Source organism: Pectinophora gossypiella, chromosome 24 (genome assembly GCF_024362695.1).
Source record: "Pectinophora gossypiella chromosome 24, ilPecGoss1.1, whole genome shotgun sequence".
NCBI lineage: Eukaryota > Metazoa > Arthropoda > Insecta > Lepidoptera > Gelechiidae > Pectinophora > Pectinophora gossypiella.
In genome coordinates this window covers 8286086-8305803 of record NC_065427.1, presented here as the reverse complement: position 1 = coordinate 8305803, position 19718 = coordinate 8286086, and the positions used below count along the sequence as shown (strand labels likewise).

General features: G+C 38.9%; 1 protein-coding gene across 5 annotated transcripts in view; it reads left to right on the top strand.

Annotated features, from left to right (window-relative positions):
* Positions 1–19718, top strand: part of LOC126377827 (uncharacterized) — an 848135-nt gene that overhangs the window by 276182 nt on the left and 552235 nt on the right. For all 5 annotated transcript variants that reach the window (XM_050025756.1, XM_050025755.1, XM_050025758.1 and 2 more), the window contains one exon: positions 18349–18596. In XM_050025756.1, coding sequence (XP_049881713.1) covers positions 18380–18596 — 217 coding nt within the window. In that variant the 5' untranslated portion in view covers positions 18349–18379. The remainder of the gene's footprint in view (positions 1–18348; positions 18597–19718) is intronic.

Below are 19718 nucleotides of genomic sequence, written 5' to 3'. Positions count from 1 at the left end.
TCCCAGTTCCAGTAGACCATCGCTATCAAACATTTTGTAACGCTTTAACATCCTTTTCCAGTCGACAAAAGCATCTTAACCCCAGCTCAGCAAATCGCTTCGGATTTCCGCGCCCCCAACTTGTCAACTTGACAAATCCAGCATAACTCTACAGCTGGGATTAACGTTATCTAATTTGTCTGGTCTAGTCTACGTGGAGTCGCTTCCAGGGCAAAGTTTAGGCGACAAATTAAGCTCATGTTTTGCCGCTTTGTACGATGGACTCGGCGAAAATTTGGGGAATCCAAGCTCTTAGTGTAAGCTTGATGGAACTGGCACAAGAGTTGGGAAGACTTGTAGTGAAGAACCTCCGTGGTTAGAGCGCTAGACTCACGATCAGATCCGGTTGATTCCCTATGGGGATATTGTCGAAATCACTTTGGGAGACTGTCTTGTGACCAATCACGTTGGTCTAAAGCGCTTATTTACCTACCTGTCAGACAGGCTAGATGCGTCAAGGTCACGAGGTACCCATGGTTACTCCACCAACTCCCGTTTCCCGATCAGATCGTGTAGTTTAATAGCAAATCGGCGGGGCGTAACCATGGAAACCACGATCTCGAGCGAGTTGGTGGGGGTAACCATGGTAACCAACCGTGACCTTGACGCATCTAGCTTGTCGGAGAGATAGGTTTAATAAGCCCTTTACAGAAAACTCGGTGAGGTGTGGGTAGTTTGTACTTTGTTCATCTTGCGATGGATGTACAGTCAAAGAGCAAAAGTGCAGTCACTGAGCCTAGCGAATTATATGTAAACAGTGGTGAAATTATGAACCATTAGTTGTCATAATAGGTTAGTTTCAAACTAGTCAAATCAGTAACTTTTTACTAAACGTCAAAACACGAAATTACTGTGGAATTTGTATGAAAAAGAAATCTGTGACGTCGTAGAAAAACGTGACAAAATGTCGCACTTAATATTACATTTTTGTTTATTAAAATTCATAAATAAGTTAATTAGAAAAACGAGTTTTTTGTCACCTTTAGATCTGTCTTTGTTTAGTAATCAGAATTTCATAATTTATCTTGAACCTTGTACACGACCCATCTGTAGGTATACAGGGTGTTAGTGACATCGTAACTAATACTGAGGGGGATGATTCAGACCATGATTCTGAGTTAATATCAAGTGGAATTTTCCGTCGCAAAATTCATGTTATTTTTTTAGTTTTTTAAATTATTTTCAATTCTATACTTTTGCGATGGAAAATTCCACTTGATATTAACTCAGAATAATCAGCTGAATCATCCCTCTCAGTATTCGTTACGATGTCACTTACACCCCATACAAGTACATACAGTAGCCATACAAGTAGGTATGGGTGTTAGTGACACTGTAACGAATACTGAAGGGGATGATTCAGACCATGATTCTGAGTTGATATCAAGTGGAATTTCCTGTCGGAGAAGTCATGAAAATTTTAGAGCTTATTTAAATTATTTTCCGTTCCATACTTTTGCGACGGAAAATTCCACTTGATATCAACTCAGAATTATGGCCTGAATCATCTCTCAAAGTTTTCGTTACGATGTCACTAACACCCTGTATATAATTTATATTTGACCTATAAAACTACCCAATTATAAAATTTATGTTTTGTAAATGTTTTTGGTCTATTACAGAAACGACATGTAACCAGGAGGTCTTAATTGCAACCAGTTAATTTATTACTTTGCAAGAAACTGATTGGACTTTTGCACCTTATCGTACCTCTGACTACCCCAATTGGGATATAGCCGTGAGCTATGTTGTGAAAATTTGAATTACAATAAAACATAGAGTAATCTGGTACACTGCATATAGTGATGGCTCTAACACTGCGCATGTCCGACATACACTTAGCCGGTTTTATGTCGTATTGGATATTTGCTATTATTCCTTTGCACAAGAGAATTTCATTTGGCGATGAATGCATACAGGAACAAAAGGCAGAAACCCCTTTGCATTAATGCATAGAACCTGTACAGTCATTCCCAAAGTTTCGGCTATCATTGTTAACAGTCACTATTGTTGTAAGAGCTAACTTGAGAGGGATACTGTATTTTGGTAAGAGTTACACGAACTTCATTGTAGTGAATATTGATTTTGACTCGTATATTGTTGTTAGTAGGTTGGATATTCATTTATTCTGTGTTATGCGTCGTTCAGTTTTCTTCACACATAAAATGTTCACTGGAAGAAATTGCTTTTCAGCAATAAAGTCGATACATTAATTATCCTGCAAATATACTGTTACGATCATGCGTACATACACAGTACGCACGCCCGTCATCCGTAACAGGGTGAGCTGAAGTACTTTTGTGAGGCATGGCTCCTAATCACGGCCTGGATATTCTATACAAAATTATCATTCTTACCCTAACGGCCTCCGTGGTCCAGTGGTTGAGCGTTGGGTTCAGGATCCGGAGATCCCGGGTTCGAAGTCACTTTGTGATCCCTAGTTTGGTTAGGACATTACAGGCTGATCACCTGATTGCCCGAAAGTAAGATGATCCGTGCTTCGGAAAGCACGTTAAGGCGTTGCTCCCGGTTACGACTTACGTAGTCGTTACATGAGTCATTCAGGGGTCTTTGGCGGCTCAATAGTAACCCTGATGGTTGATGGAGTTGGTATTCTACCTCACAAGTTTCAAGTTTAAGTTAAGAGATGACAACTTTTTTTTGCGGTCACGCATCCTATGACCGGCCTTTGCGAAAGTTGCTTAACTTCAACAATCACAGACCGAGCGCGTTAACCGCTGCGCCACTAAGCTCCTCAAACCTATATTGCACTTTATTTGAAACGAGCGACCCGTTCCGGCTTCGCTCAGGTGCAATGCTGAGGAAAAAATGAAATTATTTCCGAATCACATTAAAAACCTCGAAAATAACAGTATTTCTCCACTATTTAATGGATTTTATTATACATAAGAACCTTCCTCTTGAATCACTCTATCTATTAAAAAAAATCGCATCAAAATCCGTTGCGCTGTTTTAAAGATTTAAGCGTACATAGGGATATAGGGACAGAAAAAGCGACTTTGTTTTGTACTTTGTAGTGAAGCCATAACATCTTAATTTGAGGGAACGAACTTTTAATATCTACGTACATAAATGTACATACGCACAGTTCGGACGCTTTTTTAAAAATAACTCCAAATTCAAAATTCAAATTCCCTTTAATGCGCCAAAATAAAAAAGAAAATAGTTACAAAGGAGACCCAGAAATGGACTTAGACTCCTTAGCGAGTGTGAGTCTATAGTTTTGCCAGTAGCTCTAAAGTAAGTAATAGGTACTTTGTAGCTCCCAAACTTATTAACAATACACACAAAATTTACATTAGATACGGTGAGCACTCGGCAATCTCAATTTGACTACTAAATTTGGCCCTGTATTCGGTACATTTGCATTTCCAAGGCAGGTTTGGAGTACGCTCGAAAAAGCAACTTCTTAATCCGGCCCATTGTTGGTTGGCTACAAGCTAGGAAGCCACTTACACCGACGCGAGTAAATGGGAGATATTCTTTTTTCGAATTTATAAAAATAATGTTCTCAAGAACTCAATAGATGGAGCTTAACTGCCTACGTCACAGGGTCATTGCCAAGACGCTAAGGATAGAAAAAAACTTTCATCTTTAGGAAATAGATGGTTCCCTTAATTTTTGCACAAATCCGTAAAACAGACTTCTCTTCTTACGTATTCCCATTCTCCCGGGACATTCTGATCAGATTATATTTTCTTTCTTCGTTATTTGTTTATGAAGTTTATTTATGTTAACGGAAATTAATGTAATCCGTCATTGTATACAATTCCTAGGAAATGTATGTAATTCCTAAAATCGCACGGAAATGTGTGAAATAAATTATATTATACTTACACACACGGACACGTTTGTCGGATGCATCCGGAGCGGTGGGCACGAGTCGTTACTCACTGGATACCTCAGGGCGGGCTTAGAAGTCGAGGCAGACCGCGTAAAAGATGGTGTGACGACCTCAATGCTTATATCTGACGATATCATTATGTCTTTTTGTCGATTGGTGCTAATATGTGACCCCCGAATAAAGCATATCGTTTTGTCAAAATACGAACAGAACCTCGTGTCACGAATGTTACGGGGAAAAAAACTTTGCGATGTCCACAAAATTAATTGAATCATGTTACGGGTGAGACTTCAACGGTTGCAGATGCGAAGATGGGAGCCATCGGTGCGGCAATGCAGGACGGAAGGGGCAAGTCACGGGGACTGGAACCTGGAACCTGAGGGCAGCAGTAACTGTCAGTACTATTCTGATGCGGAAGACAGGAGTCCTAGTATGGCTTTGTAATAGACTAATCTGGGCGCCATCCCACTTTCGTCAGACAGAGTACTGGGGAGCGGAAGGCAAGAGGGAAACCACTGCCCTATTTTTTCCTAAAAAAAGTGGCATGGGGAATGCTGCACCGACAAGAGCTTGGCTCTTAAATTGATGATGATGTGTATGTTAGCTGTTCGTCTCTATGTAAACGCAAAGCAGATCAACATTCCTGTTACGACTGTCTCAGTTGAATTATGAAGGCTTACTGCATCCTTGCTGCACACTCGGTTAAACGCTGCAATGGATGTGCAGTTTAATGTACTATGCGTGTTGTATTGCTTCATCATACTGCATTTTGGGTTAATATTGCGAGTCATAGCTGGCTAGGAGTAAGTGTTTAATGTACATACTATAAACCTCTACCTGCTCTTTAAACAAATACATCTTAGGGACGGTACTGAAATGTATCGGCGTCCGAAGGACGTAATATACGATCCCGACGACCCGATTACTCTAGCCATAGAGGCAGCCAATCAGCGACACCATACACTTCAGGACCCCGCCGGCGTGGACACCGATTTCTCTCAATCAGCGCTTATCGCTATCGACCCCCTAGGGTCGATTAATTCTTTCAAATATTTGTCCTCTCAGACGACGCTCTGAGCCGAGGTTCGCGCCCAACTGGGCACCCTCAGGCCTGTTGTCTTAAACGTTCTACCGGGTGAGAGTCTTCAGCGCTCCCCATATGTCCGGCCAAGTAGTTAATGCCATCTGCGGCAAATCTACAATAAGTCACGTCAAAAAAAAAACAATGCCATCTGTATTCTTTTTGAGGAACGTAGCTTCGAAAGTTTAGCTGCACACCCCAAAGGAGTAGGCAGAGAAGACTCCTCGCTTATCTAATACAACTCAACAAACTGATCACCTATTTTTTACTGTATCGATTTCAAAGTATTATACGGGCCATCTGTAGTAGGTTGCAAATGACACAATTTTATTGGGTTCGATTAGAAGATTGAAGGGATACGGGTTCGATTCGAAGTTGATCGATTTAAATTCGCGAATGAATCCCTGAAGGGTTAGGCGGAATATAGCACCTATATACAGTCATGAGCAATATAATGTATACACTTTGGTACCATGTCACATTAACTTTTTTGACAAATTGAACTGTAAGTCTCACTAAATGTATAATATGTTAGTGCGACAGAGTCCTAAAGTGGGTACATTATTTTATTTTTTTTGACGTGACTTATTGTAGATTTGCCGCAGATGGCATTAACTACTTGGCCGGACATATGGGGAGCGCTGAAGACTCTCACCCGGTACAACGTTTAAGACAACAGGCCTGAGGGTGCCCAGTTGGGCGCGAACCTCGGCTCAGGGCGTCGTCTGAGAGGAAAACTATTTGAAAGAATTAATCGACCCTAGTGGGTCGATAGCGATAAGCGCTGAATGAGGGAAGGTACATTATATTGCTCATGACTGTATATAGGTGTTATATTCCGCCTAACCCTTCAGGGATTTATTCGCGATTTTATGTCATATTAAATAGTTATGTCTAGTGAACGTTACCAATGCCTTCGGACAAGTCTGGGGCCAAGAACAAACCCCTCAAAGATAAAAAAAAAAACAAAAACTCCCTGCTCGTAAAGCGGAAAACGGACACTGCAGCATTTCTGTGTGTATGCAGCTTAACCGGTGATAAAATTACTTAGAATAGCATTAGAGCGAACTATGATACAGTTTATTATCACCAGGATAGCTACCCTCACCAAACAATGTTTTTGTCAAGGGGACTATTGTGTACTACGGGATCGTTTTATGATCAGGTCTTCGCCCCGGAGACGGAATTCATTAATCCGCTTTTATTCTTCTTATTAGGTCTATGGTTAGGGCAGAGAATAAAGAATAATACTACGTATTGAACGGCAACTTTCTGCTCCCCACCAGCGTCTAAGCTAGGTTTACCTCGCCTCCCCTCGAACATAGTTTAGATTTGAATGATCACGGCTGCGCGCACCGCTGATGTTATTTTTGTCACTTAAGTTTATTATACGTTCGAAGTTTGAAATTGGACGCCGACGTTCTTTCGTATGATTCAAATACACGACCCCATAGAACGGATACACTACGCCCCGCACCGATTCGTACCGAGCGCCGACTTCACCTCCTCTGAGTCTTAGTTTAGCATAAATAGTCTTAAACCGTTTAGAAGTCAGCTAGTGCCGCAGACTGGTTGTCTCACTCACGCCTACAAGTTAGACGGTACACGGTAAGTATCTTCTTCTCTCGTGTGGGTTGTGAGGTGGAATAACTCATCAACCCTGGTGTCAGGGTTATGATTGAGCCGCCAAAGGCCCCATCTTAGTGTTACGGATTCGAATCCGGCGAATGCTCTAACTACTGACTTTGACTCTATGAGTTTAAATTTATTTTTGGAGCATAGATAAATTAATATCACACGATTTCCAGGATTTGTGCCCGGTTAATGGTATTATGGCCACCCCCTATCACATGGGACTTAAACAAACAAACAACACGGATGTTACCGGAAACGTATGAAATCAAGGAATAGTATACAAATCCAAGGATATGTTTTCAATTCCGATACTATTTAGAAAATGTATAAATTATTGTTTGAAAAACTATTTAATGCACAGATATTTATTTATTTATTTATTTATTTTATTTAAGGAAAACCAACAGTTATAAAATACTGAAAGTAGACAAAAAACATAACAGTTGAAAACTAATTACAGGATATCATAGGAAATGTATAAATTTCCTCGGATTTGTATGTAATTCCAATATCGTATTAGGAAATGTATAAAGTAAATGCTTTTTGTAATAAATCACGCTGTTAATAATATTTTTTATTTTTATTAATATTATTATTTATTATTATTAAGCCTTAAGTATAACATTAGTTTAAATGCAATTTCCTGCAAAATTGCATAAGCAATTTGTCTGCAGGATCACAGTAGCACTAGTTACTAGGTTATTATAGCACTTATTAAGACAATCGGGTAACAGTCATACCTACCGTAAAATAATAATAATATGTTCATATTATCTTACTAATTAAAACTTTTAAAATCAACTTCTAAAATCAACGGTGTAATGTGTAAGTATAATATAATTTATTTCACACATTTCCGTGCGATTTTACGAATTACATACATTTCCTAGGAATTGTATACATTGACGGATTACATACATTTCCGTTAACATATACACTATATACCCCTGCCTACCTCTTTGGGGATGCAGGCGTGCTATGTTGTCATAAAACAAAGGCGTAGTATCTGTATTATCCCTGGTTCTCTATCACGGGTCACACGACCAACTTTAATAGGGTAAAACTAATCTGAGTTCGACCGGGACTCGACTATATTGTCATACAAACACACTACGAACATTGTCTGAATACCTACAAAGATAAACTCACGCCCGTAATCCTTAACGGGGTTGGCAGTCGCAAGTTATTGGAAGAAGACATTCCAGCTCATTCCACCAAGTCCATTCCATCTGAGGACATCCAGACGTACGGCGGGTTATCATCCTTAATTGGTTGACATACCACTAATCCGCAACAAGCGCTTCGCTTCATCCTTCATAATGCGCACAGCCAAGGAATGGAATGGGCTGCCGGCGTCGGTGTTTCCTGTATCTTATAACCTGGGGTCCTTTAAATCACGGGTGAATTGGCATTTTCTGGGTAAGCTCGTTCCACCGTCGATCTCTTCTCCTCGTGGAAGAACGAAGTCAAGAGCAAACCCATCTTAAATAAAAAAAATAGTAATTTGTAGATGCTATGTACACAGTAATTGTCATATCATATATCATATTAGTTTTTTATGATGGATGTAGATACCTTTCCATTGCTTGAATGAAACAACCAACATTTTTGCATGTCTTTGAAAGTGTTAATTTTAAAATGAATGAATAACCTGAGCGAATAAAATAGACATCTCGTTCATATGCAAACAGTTTGATGTGTGCTGTCAACTTAACTCTCTCGGGTTATTGGCTAATATAAAATGTAATTAGTTTTTTTTTAAATTTCTGCCTAAAATTTACGTGTGTTCCATAAATTTTATGCCTGTCAATTACCCGTCACTTTCTTTTTCAGCGGATAAGAAAAGGACAGGTATAACTAAATTCAGGAATTAAATTCGATGGTGTGTACAGTCATGACCAATATATACGTAATGTACCCACTTTAGGACTCTGTCGCACTAACATATTTGACATTTAGTGAGACTTACAGTTCAATTTGTCAAAAAAGTTAATGTGGCATGGTACCAAAGTGAAGCTCGGTGGCGCAGAGGTTAACACGCTCGGCTTGCGATTGTTGAAGATAAGCAACTTTCGCAGAGGCCGGTCATAGGATGGGTGACCACAACAAAAAAAAAGATTTCATCTCGAGCTCCTCCGTGCTTCGGAAGGCACGTTAAGCCGTTGGTCCCGGCTGCATTAGCAGTCGTTAATAACCATCAATCCGCACTGGGCCCGCGTGATGGTTTAAGGCCCGATCTCCCTATCCATCCATAGGGAAGGCCCGTGCCCCAGCAGTGGGGACGTTAATACGCTGATGATGATGGTACCAAAGTGTATACATATTAATGATCGTGACCGTATTGGAATCACCACCAATATGTTAGTCTGTTTCGCCGACACGGGACGACGTTCTACGAAAACGATTATAGGCATTCCGCCTCCGATTATTCCCAAACTGCATAGAAAAACCGCTTGCAATTACTTACCACATAAACTTTACCATCTTAATAGCCTATATTCAACCTTAAACTCAATACCTTAAGGCTTTACAAACCTCCTTTTAAGTTAAACCACGTGGGTTTTGTAAAAAAAAGGACGCAGGTAGAAGCTTTCAATACAAAAGATGTATGAGATATTTATGTTTTGCTGTTCGTATTGAATGTTTAGAGACTTATTGTTAGAATCATAAGGATGGGAATAAGGTTTTATGATGGTTTTTAATGGTTAGTATGATGGGACGTTCGCAATGATGTTGATGTGTTTCGAAACCTGGTACCGGACTTGCACGAATGAATTATTAATGCAGTTTTCACTAACAACGATCGGCTTCTGTGGTCCAGTAGTTCGAATCCCGGTGAGGACACATAACAAAAATCACTTTGTGATGCCTACTTCGGTAAGGACATTACAGGCTAATCACCTGATTGTCCGAAAGTAAGATGATCCGTGCTTCTGAAGGCACGTTAAACCGTTGGTTCCGGTTACTATTTACTGATGTGAGTAATCGTTACATGAGCCATGTCAGGGGCCTTTGGCGGCTCAATTATAACCCTGACACCAGGGTTGATGGGGTTGGTAATTCACCTTACAACCCACACGATACGAAGAATAACAACGAAAAAAATCGAAGAATATTAATTTGCATCTTCTTTATTAATACCATGTTCCAAAATCGCCATGACACACTCAGCTAGCGAAGAGTTCAAAATTCAAAATTAAAAAAAAAACAGAATTCTTTATTAGTTAGAAACTATTTAAGAGTGGATTTATTATTGTGGATGTACTGTACACCCTCTGCGTACCATTTCGGGGAAATAGGCGTGATGCTAAGTTTGCAAGCTATCTTTTAAACACTAGCATGAAACTTATGTTTCTACATCTACACATAAACTCACGACAATATCCCAATTGGGGTAGTCAGAGGTACATCCATCGCAAGATGAACTAAGTACCCACGCCTCACCGAGCTTTCTGTTAGATCGTATAGTGGTGAGCCGTATATAATGGTTGAGCCGACTGTGTTAGTGAAAACTACATATGTTTACTAATTATATTTTCATGTTGATAAATAATAATTTATTTTATATAATTATACTTAAAAAAAAGCTTCTACTAACTATCTCTATTCCCTTATACGTAATAATTTTATCACTCATACACAATTTCAATCACACAAAATTTGGGGCGGCAACCCTAGCATATGTTTTGAAGCGGTCAAATTTTACGTCCCTGACTGTATGACGCATAGAATTTTTAGGTTAGTATCGACCGTGCGCCGACGCATACGATGCGTTCGAGTTTACGCCCTTATTTTTAATCAAAAAACAAATAATTAGTGCTTATTTATGTGTTAAAATTGTTGTTATTTAGTGTCTAGTGTTGTTTTAGTGTGGTTTTGTGTTGGATTACGCCATTTTGGTTTGTTTTCGAGGATATTTTAAGGTATGTTGGCGTAGGTTATGATTTGACGCTCTCTGTTTTTAGGTTAGGTTAGTTCCGACATTCGAAATGCAAGATGGGAATGCATTTTATACGCTACTGTGATTTTAGTTAGTTTATTTATTAAAGGAATATACTTTTGTTGTTTTAAGTGTGGATAAAATGGTTTTGTGTAGACTTTGTTTTTGCGGTTATTTTATTGAAGTACCTATGTCATTGTTATTATATTGTTATGAATATGTAATGTTTACAATGTAGTATGATTCAATAATGAATTCTCTTTGTTTATATAACGCTTCAATATTCAATATTCTTTATTTGCATACTATATTGGTGTACAAGTTTGTAAGTTACATATGAGTTCACATCATAGACCCTTTCGGGCACAACAAAATAGAAGTTACAATTCAATCAATTTTGTCAAAAATCGATAAATACATACGTATACATAAACTCACGCCTATTTCCTACCTGGGTACGCAGAGCCATGGAATTCCATTTGCTTCCTGACACACTTCTCTTGCTTCCACCACATTCATCAATCGCTTCATACACGCCGGTTCAGAGTAGATCGTACTAAACCTTTTCTAAGAACATCTCCAATTTGATATTCGAAATATATAAGTTTGTTTTTTTCCCTAACACAAATGCCACGTGATTTTGTTCGTATTTTGACAGAACGTCGTGACTGATTTGGGTTCAGATATTAGCACCAATCGACAAAATGACAAAATTTCAAAATCCATCGTGATGTTTTAGTTTATGTACAATCATGAGCAATATAAATGTACCTACTTTAGGACTCTGTCGCACTAACATATTTGACATTTAGTTAATGTGACATGGTACCAAAATGTATACATATTAATGCTCGTGACCGTACATTGTTTTAAGTTTACGCGGTTATTATCATAATCAAAACACATAATAACGGGTTCTTACCGCGTTTAATCAGTCATCCCGTGATCATGGCACTGCAACAGTGTCGAAATATCGGGAGTCTCATATCTCTACTTGAAACGTGGTAAGAATCCGTTATTATGTGTTTTAATTAGTTTATGTATGTATGTAATTCCGTCATTGCATCTTAATGCATTTCCTGTTCGGCAATTTATTCCACCCCATACAGTCCCTTACATAAATTGGATTCGCAAATCCGTAGTAATTAAATATGCAAAATGTTAAAGGATTACTTAGTACATTTACAACTCATTGCTAGACTCGCTTTGTTTGTGTTTGTGATCAAGTCTTCTAACTGATTGCAGTAGAAATTACGTTTCTACTATAACATAATAATATATAACACAAGGATAGGAAGAGATAGATAGATAGCTAAAATACTTTATTGAGCACAATGGACATAAAATACAAAGATCTTCTTCTTCTTCTATCGTGTGGGTTGTGAGGTGAAGTACCAACCTCATCAACCCTGGTGTCAGGGTTACTATTGAGCCGCCAAAGGCCCCTGACATGGCTCATGTAACGACTACTTACTTACATCAGTAAGTAGTAACCGGGACCAACGGCTCAACGTGCCTTCCGAAGCACAGATCATCTTACTTTTTGGACAATCAGGTGATCAGCCTGTAATGTCCTAACCAAACAAGAGATCACAAAGTGATTTTTGTGATATGTCCCCACCGGGATTCGAACCCGGGACCTCCTTCCTATCCTTGCTATGTAACAGGAGGCGACCTTATTGCCATTAACCGGGCAAAAATCTCGAATACCACGGGATATGATTTATGTATGAATAATCTATGATCCAAACATGAGTTCAAACTCACAAAAGTCGAATTCAAATTTAACATTGGTTAACTATTGCTTTCTCAATATAATCATTTATTAAATAAAAATACACCTTTGGTTAACTTAAAAATTAAAATGAGTTCAGTGGGCCACATCAAAGTTATTAATTTAAAAAGTAATATTGCACTTTTGACATTTAATAATGATTACATGATTGGACACTTAATAAGACACGACGAATTTATTAAAAACATCATACGAGTAGAAGGGAAGCTACAAGGAAAGAGAGGAACGGGAAGACCAAGAAGAGCTTACATGGAACTGAGGAGGCGAACGTCGTGTCTTATAAGGAGGTGAAGCAATTGGTCTTTGATAGACAAGAATGGAGAATGCTACACCGATAAGAGCTTGGCTCTTAAATTAGTGATGATTGCAATTTTACATTTGCGCATATTTAAGTAAGTGCGCAATATCAACAAATGTCGAATAGCAATATTGCTTTTTAAGGTGAATTGCTTTAATGCGGCCTTACTTTTTTTTTTGTTTCGACTCCAGCACAGTTGCAGTTAAAACTGATTTATCAACGTTTAGCACAGTGAATAAAGAAACAGTATTATGTTTGCGCATGTCAACTAGCATTTATCTTAATTAATTATTTATCGTCGATATCTGTCTGCAATGAATATTTATTGAACATTATACTATTGATAGCCCATATACTGTGGCCATTCATTACTCGATTAGTTGGGTTTACTCATAGTCTGGGAACAAATAATATTCCGCCCTGCGTAACAGACAAGTTTATATTTCATAAGAAATGAACGGCTTCCGTGGTCCAGTGGTTCAGCGTTGTACTCACGATCCGGAGGTCCCCGGTTCAAATTCCGGTGGGGCAAATAACAAAAATCTCTTTGTGACTCCTAGTTTGGTTTGGATATTGCAGGCTGATCAGATTGTCCAGAAGTAAGATGAGCCGTGCTTCGGAAGGCACGTTAAGCCGTTGGTCCCGGTTACTACTTACTGATGTAGGTAAGTAGTCGTTGCTTGAGTCTCGTCAGGGGCCTTGGCGGCTCAATAATAACCCTGACACCAGGGTTGATGAGGTTGGTAATCCACCTCTCAACCCACACGAAAATTTAATCTAATCTTAGTGTTGTTTTTTTTATTATTTTCCGTGTGGTTTCTGTCCTGTGTTGAATGTAATGTACCTGTCTGTGGTGTCTGAAAATAATAAACGTTTCTTTCCTTTATTTTTTTTTTAATTTTTTTTTATAGACACTGCGCCGACGCGCAGCCTTGCGGCTAGTATCTAGCTATGGTTTTACAAAAAGTTTAATGTCTGTCTATCTTTTGTCTTGTCTTTTCTCTTTCTCTCTCTTTTTTTTTAAGAGCTGCGCTCTTGTCGGCGGAGTAATCGCCTTCATTACTCCATAGATAGGGCGTGTAGAACGGTGGTTGCCCCAATCGCCATCCGTTCCGCAGTACACCGACCAATTTCACAATCGGTGATGTTCTAGCTAGAGCCCTACCAGAATCCATTTCCTCGGCCTCCAACCTGTACTGATACCGCTGCTGCCCGGCATCAGGGGTGTCTTGTCTTGTGTGCCTTATTTTTATTACAAGAATTTTACTAAATGCGAACTTCGTTTAAACTTATCCGTACAGCAGTGGCGTATATCAACCGGGGTGTTGAGAGTGCATGATGTGAAAATATCGAGAAAAAAAAACAATGTAAGCTGATTTTATATTACATACATACATACATAAACACACGCCTATTTCCCACCGGGGCAAGCAGAGACAATAGAATTCCATTTGCTTCGATCCTGACACACTTCTCTTGCTTCCTCCACATTCTTCAATCGCTTCATACACGCATGCCGGTTCAGAGTAGATCATGTTTAATACGATTTATTTTCTGATTTTATTATGAACGAAAAACTGTCATTTTTAAAAACAGAACTTAACGAATACGACAATATATTAAAAAAAACTTAGGACGACCAAGGAGATCGTCGTTAACACGGGCTACGGAGCATACTCCACCTCGCTGCTCGGCCTTAATAAATGTTTTAATTTTAACAATTTAATCCGTATAATCTGATCGTCTGTGTAAGAATTTTCTCATCAACGTCCATTTGCCAAAACCAAACAGTGTCTGATGAATATTAAAACTCCCTCTTTGATCATTCTCTCGGCGAGTTAATTATCTGTTTTTTTTTTCGTAAAAATAACGTTCACGGTAACGAATACATCTAGGTCTTTCCTATTGGAGTGTAATAAAGTAATTTTTATTTGACGTGACTTATTGTTGTATTGCAATAACAGCACAAGATTTAATATGGGTCTATACATTGTTTCAAGTTTACGCGGTTATTATCACAATTAAAACACATAATAACGGGTTCTTACCGCGTTTGAAATAGGGATATGAGACTCCCGATATTTCGACACTGTTGCAAGTGCCATGAACACCCGCTTATGTCTGCCCGTAGAAAATTATGGATCTACCTACTCCACTCCAATCTCATCAGTCATCCCGTGATCATGGCACTTGCAAGAGTGTCGAAATATCGGGAGTCTCATATCCCTATTTCAAACGCGGTAAGAACCCGTTATTATGTGTTTTAATTAATATGGATCTAATAGTTAAAATGTTAATGAAATATATAACATAGTCAAATTAAATACCTACACTAAAACACACACACACAACATACACACACCAACTAACAGCATTAACTAATTGGCCGGATAAATGGGGAGCGGCTCTCACCCGGTACAAAAATTTAAGACAACAGGCCTGAGGGTGCCTAGTTGGGCGCGAAAGTCGGCTCAGGGCGTTTCTGAGAGGATTATATTCGAATTAATCGACCCTAGTGGGCCGATAGCGATAAGCGTTGAATGAGGGAAATCGTCGACCACGCCGGCGGGGTCAGTATCGAAGTTCTGAAGTGTTGTCGCAAACTGATAGGCCATCAGTCTAAAATTGACGTGTGTTCCATAAAATTTATGCCTGTCGATCACCCGTCCCTTTCCTTTTCGGCGGATTAGAAAATGTCAGGTATTATAATGTTAGGATATATGTGGTTGTACTTTAATAAATAAATAAATACTCTTATAGGAATTTGGTACTGATCTACCAACTTATACATACAAGTATTTTTAGGTATATAAACCTGATGGCAAAACCCAAAAAGATTGAAAGCGACTGAAAGTATGAAAATAAGCAGTAAGTGAACGATATACGAATTTGCATTTTAACGTGTTTGTTTAAAGCCAAATGTTGAATAAATAATACCTCCCAACTTCGCGTACAGTGCGTGTCACTTTCACACCGATTTTTTTTAACGCTGTCGAATAGAAATGGGTACCTATTTTTTTTAAATAAAATTAAGTGTGTTTAATTAAGCGTTTCATCTAAGTCTACATTAAAGTCATGTTTGAGTCGTTTTGAGTCGTGAGAACGATTTTACGTCTAAGGTCAATTTCTCAATGGTCAGATAAAGTCTTCCAAAGACTTTTTCATTAATTTTTTTTCTTCATTGACAAATAATTTACGTTTATTGAAAAATCAGCCCTAACTATAATAAGCAAAGGGGACAATCTAGTCAAATGAGATGCATTGTAAGAAATGTCAAAACGATACATTTCTATGGAATTTAAATATAGAATTATACATGTATGACGTCATCAATTTACATGGTCAAACGTCTGACTTTTTATGTCAGAAAAAAAATATAAATATGTAGGCACTTATTCTTGTAATATTATCTACATAACATAAACAGCCTATACACGTCCCACTGCTAGGCACAGGCGGCCCCTCAATCAACCGGAGGGGATATGGAGACTATGGAGGATACTCCACCACGCTGCTCCACTGCGTGTTGCTGGAGCTACTTTACGGCTAATAGCTGGGATCAATAAACACTAAATCGTGCATAAATGACTTTTTCGGCCAATCAGGTGATTCAAGCCTGCAATGTCCTTAGCAAACAAAGGACAGTCTCACAAAATTACTTCGACAAATATCTCCATCGGTAATAATCAGCGTTATAGTTTAGCTACAGCTAGGCCGTGTTATTTCCTGAGCTGAAGCCGTTTCGGCATGAAGTATAATAATTATTAAGTAATTTAATTGCTTAAGTATGTTATGATAATTAATGTTAAGTATGCCGAATATTTTTTTCTTTCTTTCTGTCTTTCTAATGTTATATCAAATATGTACTTTTTTTATAAACGCAGCGTGAAAACGCTTACGTGTGAAACCAGTATACATGATTGACAAAATCTCTTAAACAGATTAAAGATTCAAACTCTCCGAGTCGCAGTAAGTCGCGCGTCTTGGCTTAGCAGGTTCCGCAAATGTTATTTGCAGCTTATTTGAGGTTGTACGGGAATGAAAGCATTATCTCGCGTTGTGAGGGAATGATGTTTGATGGTTTATGATTACATACATACATAAACTCACACATATTTCCCACACGGGTCTTCTTCTATCGTGTGGCTTGTGACGTGGATTACCAACCACATCAACCCTGGTGTCACGGTTGTTATTGAGCCACCGTAGGCATGACTCATGTAACGACTACGTACTTACATCAGTAAGTAATAACCGGGACCAACTTAACGTGCCTTACGAAGAACGGATCATCTTACTTTCGGACAATCAGGTGATCAGCCTGTAATGTCTTAACCAAATTAGGGATGACAAAGTGATTTTTGTGATCCCTAAGGTCAGCGCCAGTGCGGCACTGTTCCCCAAACGATGGAACATCTTACATCGTGTCCTGCGTGCCCGAACACCTGTACGCAGGAGGGAGAAGAAGAAGCGCCCGATACGAATTACTGCGGGGGGGCGGAGAGTTAGAGTTACTGTACCAAATAAGTTGCTTCTTTAATTCCCTTTAAGAGCAGACTAATGCGCCATTTCTTAAACGAGACTTCTTTCATCAAATGATTTCCTCCCCAGATAATCACTTTTTCCCTTCTTCCGATTGCGAATCCTGCCTTCATAAAAATGAAATACCTTTTAAAACAAACATCGAACTTCAGCCAGTGGTGGAGTTAGGTGGTTGAGAATTCTTGGTAGAAATATTGAGAGAAAGAAACGTCCATTACTGTGTGAGCGTCAAAATCGCGGCACTCGGTGTATTTAGAGTTGAATCGATGCTCAATCATTGCTTCACTAATAGTGTTGTTTAGTGCCTACTAGACAATGGCCCTGATTCCTGCAGACAACTCCTAAATTTTATTTTTATTTATACCCATCATTTTCTTATCCACCGAAAAGGAAAGGGACGGATGATTGTCAACAAGTTAATTTTAAAATGAATGAATAACCCATGCGAATAAATAGGCATCTCGCTGGTATGCAATTCGTTTGACGTGCTTTCTATTTAATTCTGTCGGGTTATTGGCCGATGTAAAATTTTTAGACGGTTGTTTTAGATTTCTGCTTTAAATTGACGTGTATTCCATAAATTTTATGCCTGTCGATTACCCGTCCCTGTCCTTTTCAACGGATAAGAAAATGACAGGTATAACTTAAAATAAAATTAGATGGCCTCTGCAGAAATTAGCACCATTATTTTAACTAAATTAAATAACATTTAAAAGTGGCCGGCCATCATAAGGTCAACATGCCCGGTCACCTGGCAGACTGATTCTGATGGGACTCGGACGGAACTTGAACCCGCTTTTGTCAAGCCGGGACGAGCGCCATCTATGAGAAACATTGAGTACTAATACTTCTTGAAAACTAAAATTTGCCGGTATCTTTTTATCGGGTTACTTATACGTGAAGTTTGAGGGAAGTAATTGAGAAACAATTTTTGGCTTATAAATATTTCAGTTACTACGTGCATCTTGGACTCTGCAATGTCCATTTTATATATGGAATTTTATTATTTAATGACTCAGTTGTGTGACCACAGCAGATAATATTACAGAATAGGCCTTCAGGTTACTCCAATACATCCCTGGATATTTACCAACCTACTTAACTCAAACCCTATTTTATCTAAACACTGTCTCATTTTCCCTTTCTTTTGCAGATGTCGTCGCCAATAAAAATGTAATGACGTCATGATTTGCAAGATGGCCGCCGTGATTTGCGCGGGAATGATGAAGAAGCAAGATTCTAGTTGGCGCAGAGTGTTGTGTTGTGTGTCAGTGTTGCTGGTGGTTAGTGGTGTGAGTGTGGAAGGGAAACAGATGAGTGAGACGCTGCAGAGGGCGCTGTCAGCTGTGCGGGGGCCGAGTCCTGGCGCCAAGAAGCTGCTTAATATCCCCGAAGATGGAGGTGAGTGATTTCTTTGTTTCTTTAGACCACAAATACTCTTTATTGCATAAAACACAGGTAAAAAGAGGTTGAAGAGCTTATTACCCTTGCTAAAGAATCCGGTGCGGTGCGTCAAGGAAACGGTGGTGTCAAGTCGGTGCGCCACGATTTCACCCACATTTTGCCATACAAATTGTACTTATACTGGATGCGTTGGTAAGTTTAATAAGCGCTTTATCAATTTCGTGACGGCCTCCGTGGTCCAGTGGTTGAGCGTTGTGCTCACGATCCGGAGGTCCCGGGTTCGAATCCCGGTGGGGACAAATCACATAAATCACTTTGTGATCCCTAGTTTGGTTAGGACATTACAGGCCGATCACCATATTGTCCAAAAAGTAAAAAGATCCGTGCTTCGGAAGTCACGTTAAGCTGTTGGTCCCGGTTATTACTTACGGATATAAGTACGTTATATGAGTCATGTCAGGGGCCTATGGCGACTCTGTAATAACCCTGACATCAGGTTTGATGGGGTTGGTAATTCACCTCACAATCCACACAATAGAGGAGGAATTTTGTAATAGTACTTTGTAATTTCAATTCACTTTAATACAAACAAAAAAAACTCATTCCACAGACTCCTACCAAAGTATAATTAAAAAAAAACTCCTTTTAAACAAACAAAGGGGAAACTAAACGGCCATAAATTGTACTTTTATCTGTCGGCATTAAAATAACGCACTCCGCCCAAATCGTTGAGACAAAGAAGCAAAAAAATTCGCTGACTAATTCTAGCAATCAGTCTCTTCAGATAAAATGGCTTTTATGAACAAAGTGACTTGGAAGGTGCTTAGTTACACCGAAGTGTAACTGAAGCACGTAATATAATGTATGAGAAAGCGGAAAAGTAAACACTGAAGTCTTCATAACCCACTTTACACGGTGTTAGTGACATAGTAACGAATACTAAGGGAGATGATTCAGACCATGATTCTGAGTTAATATCAAGTGGAATTTTCCGTCGTTAAATTCATGAATTTTTATAATTTTCTAAAATTATTTTCAATTCTATACTTTTGCGATTGAAAATTCTACTTGATATTACGTATACCCATACCTACTTGTACGGCTATCTGTATGTACTTG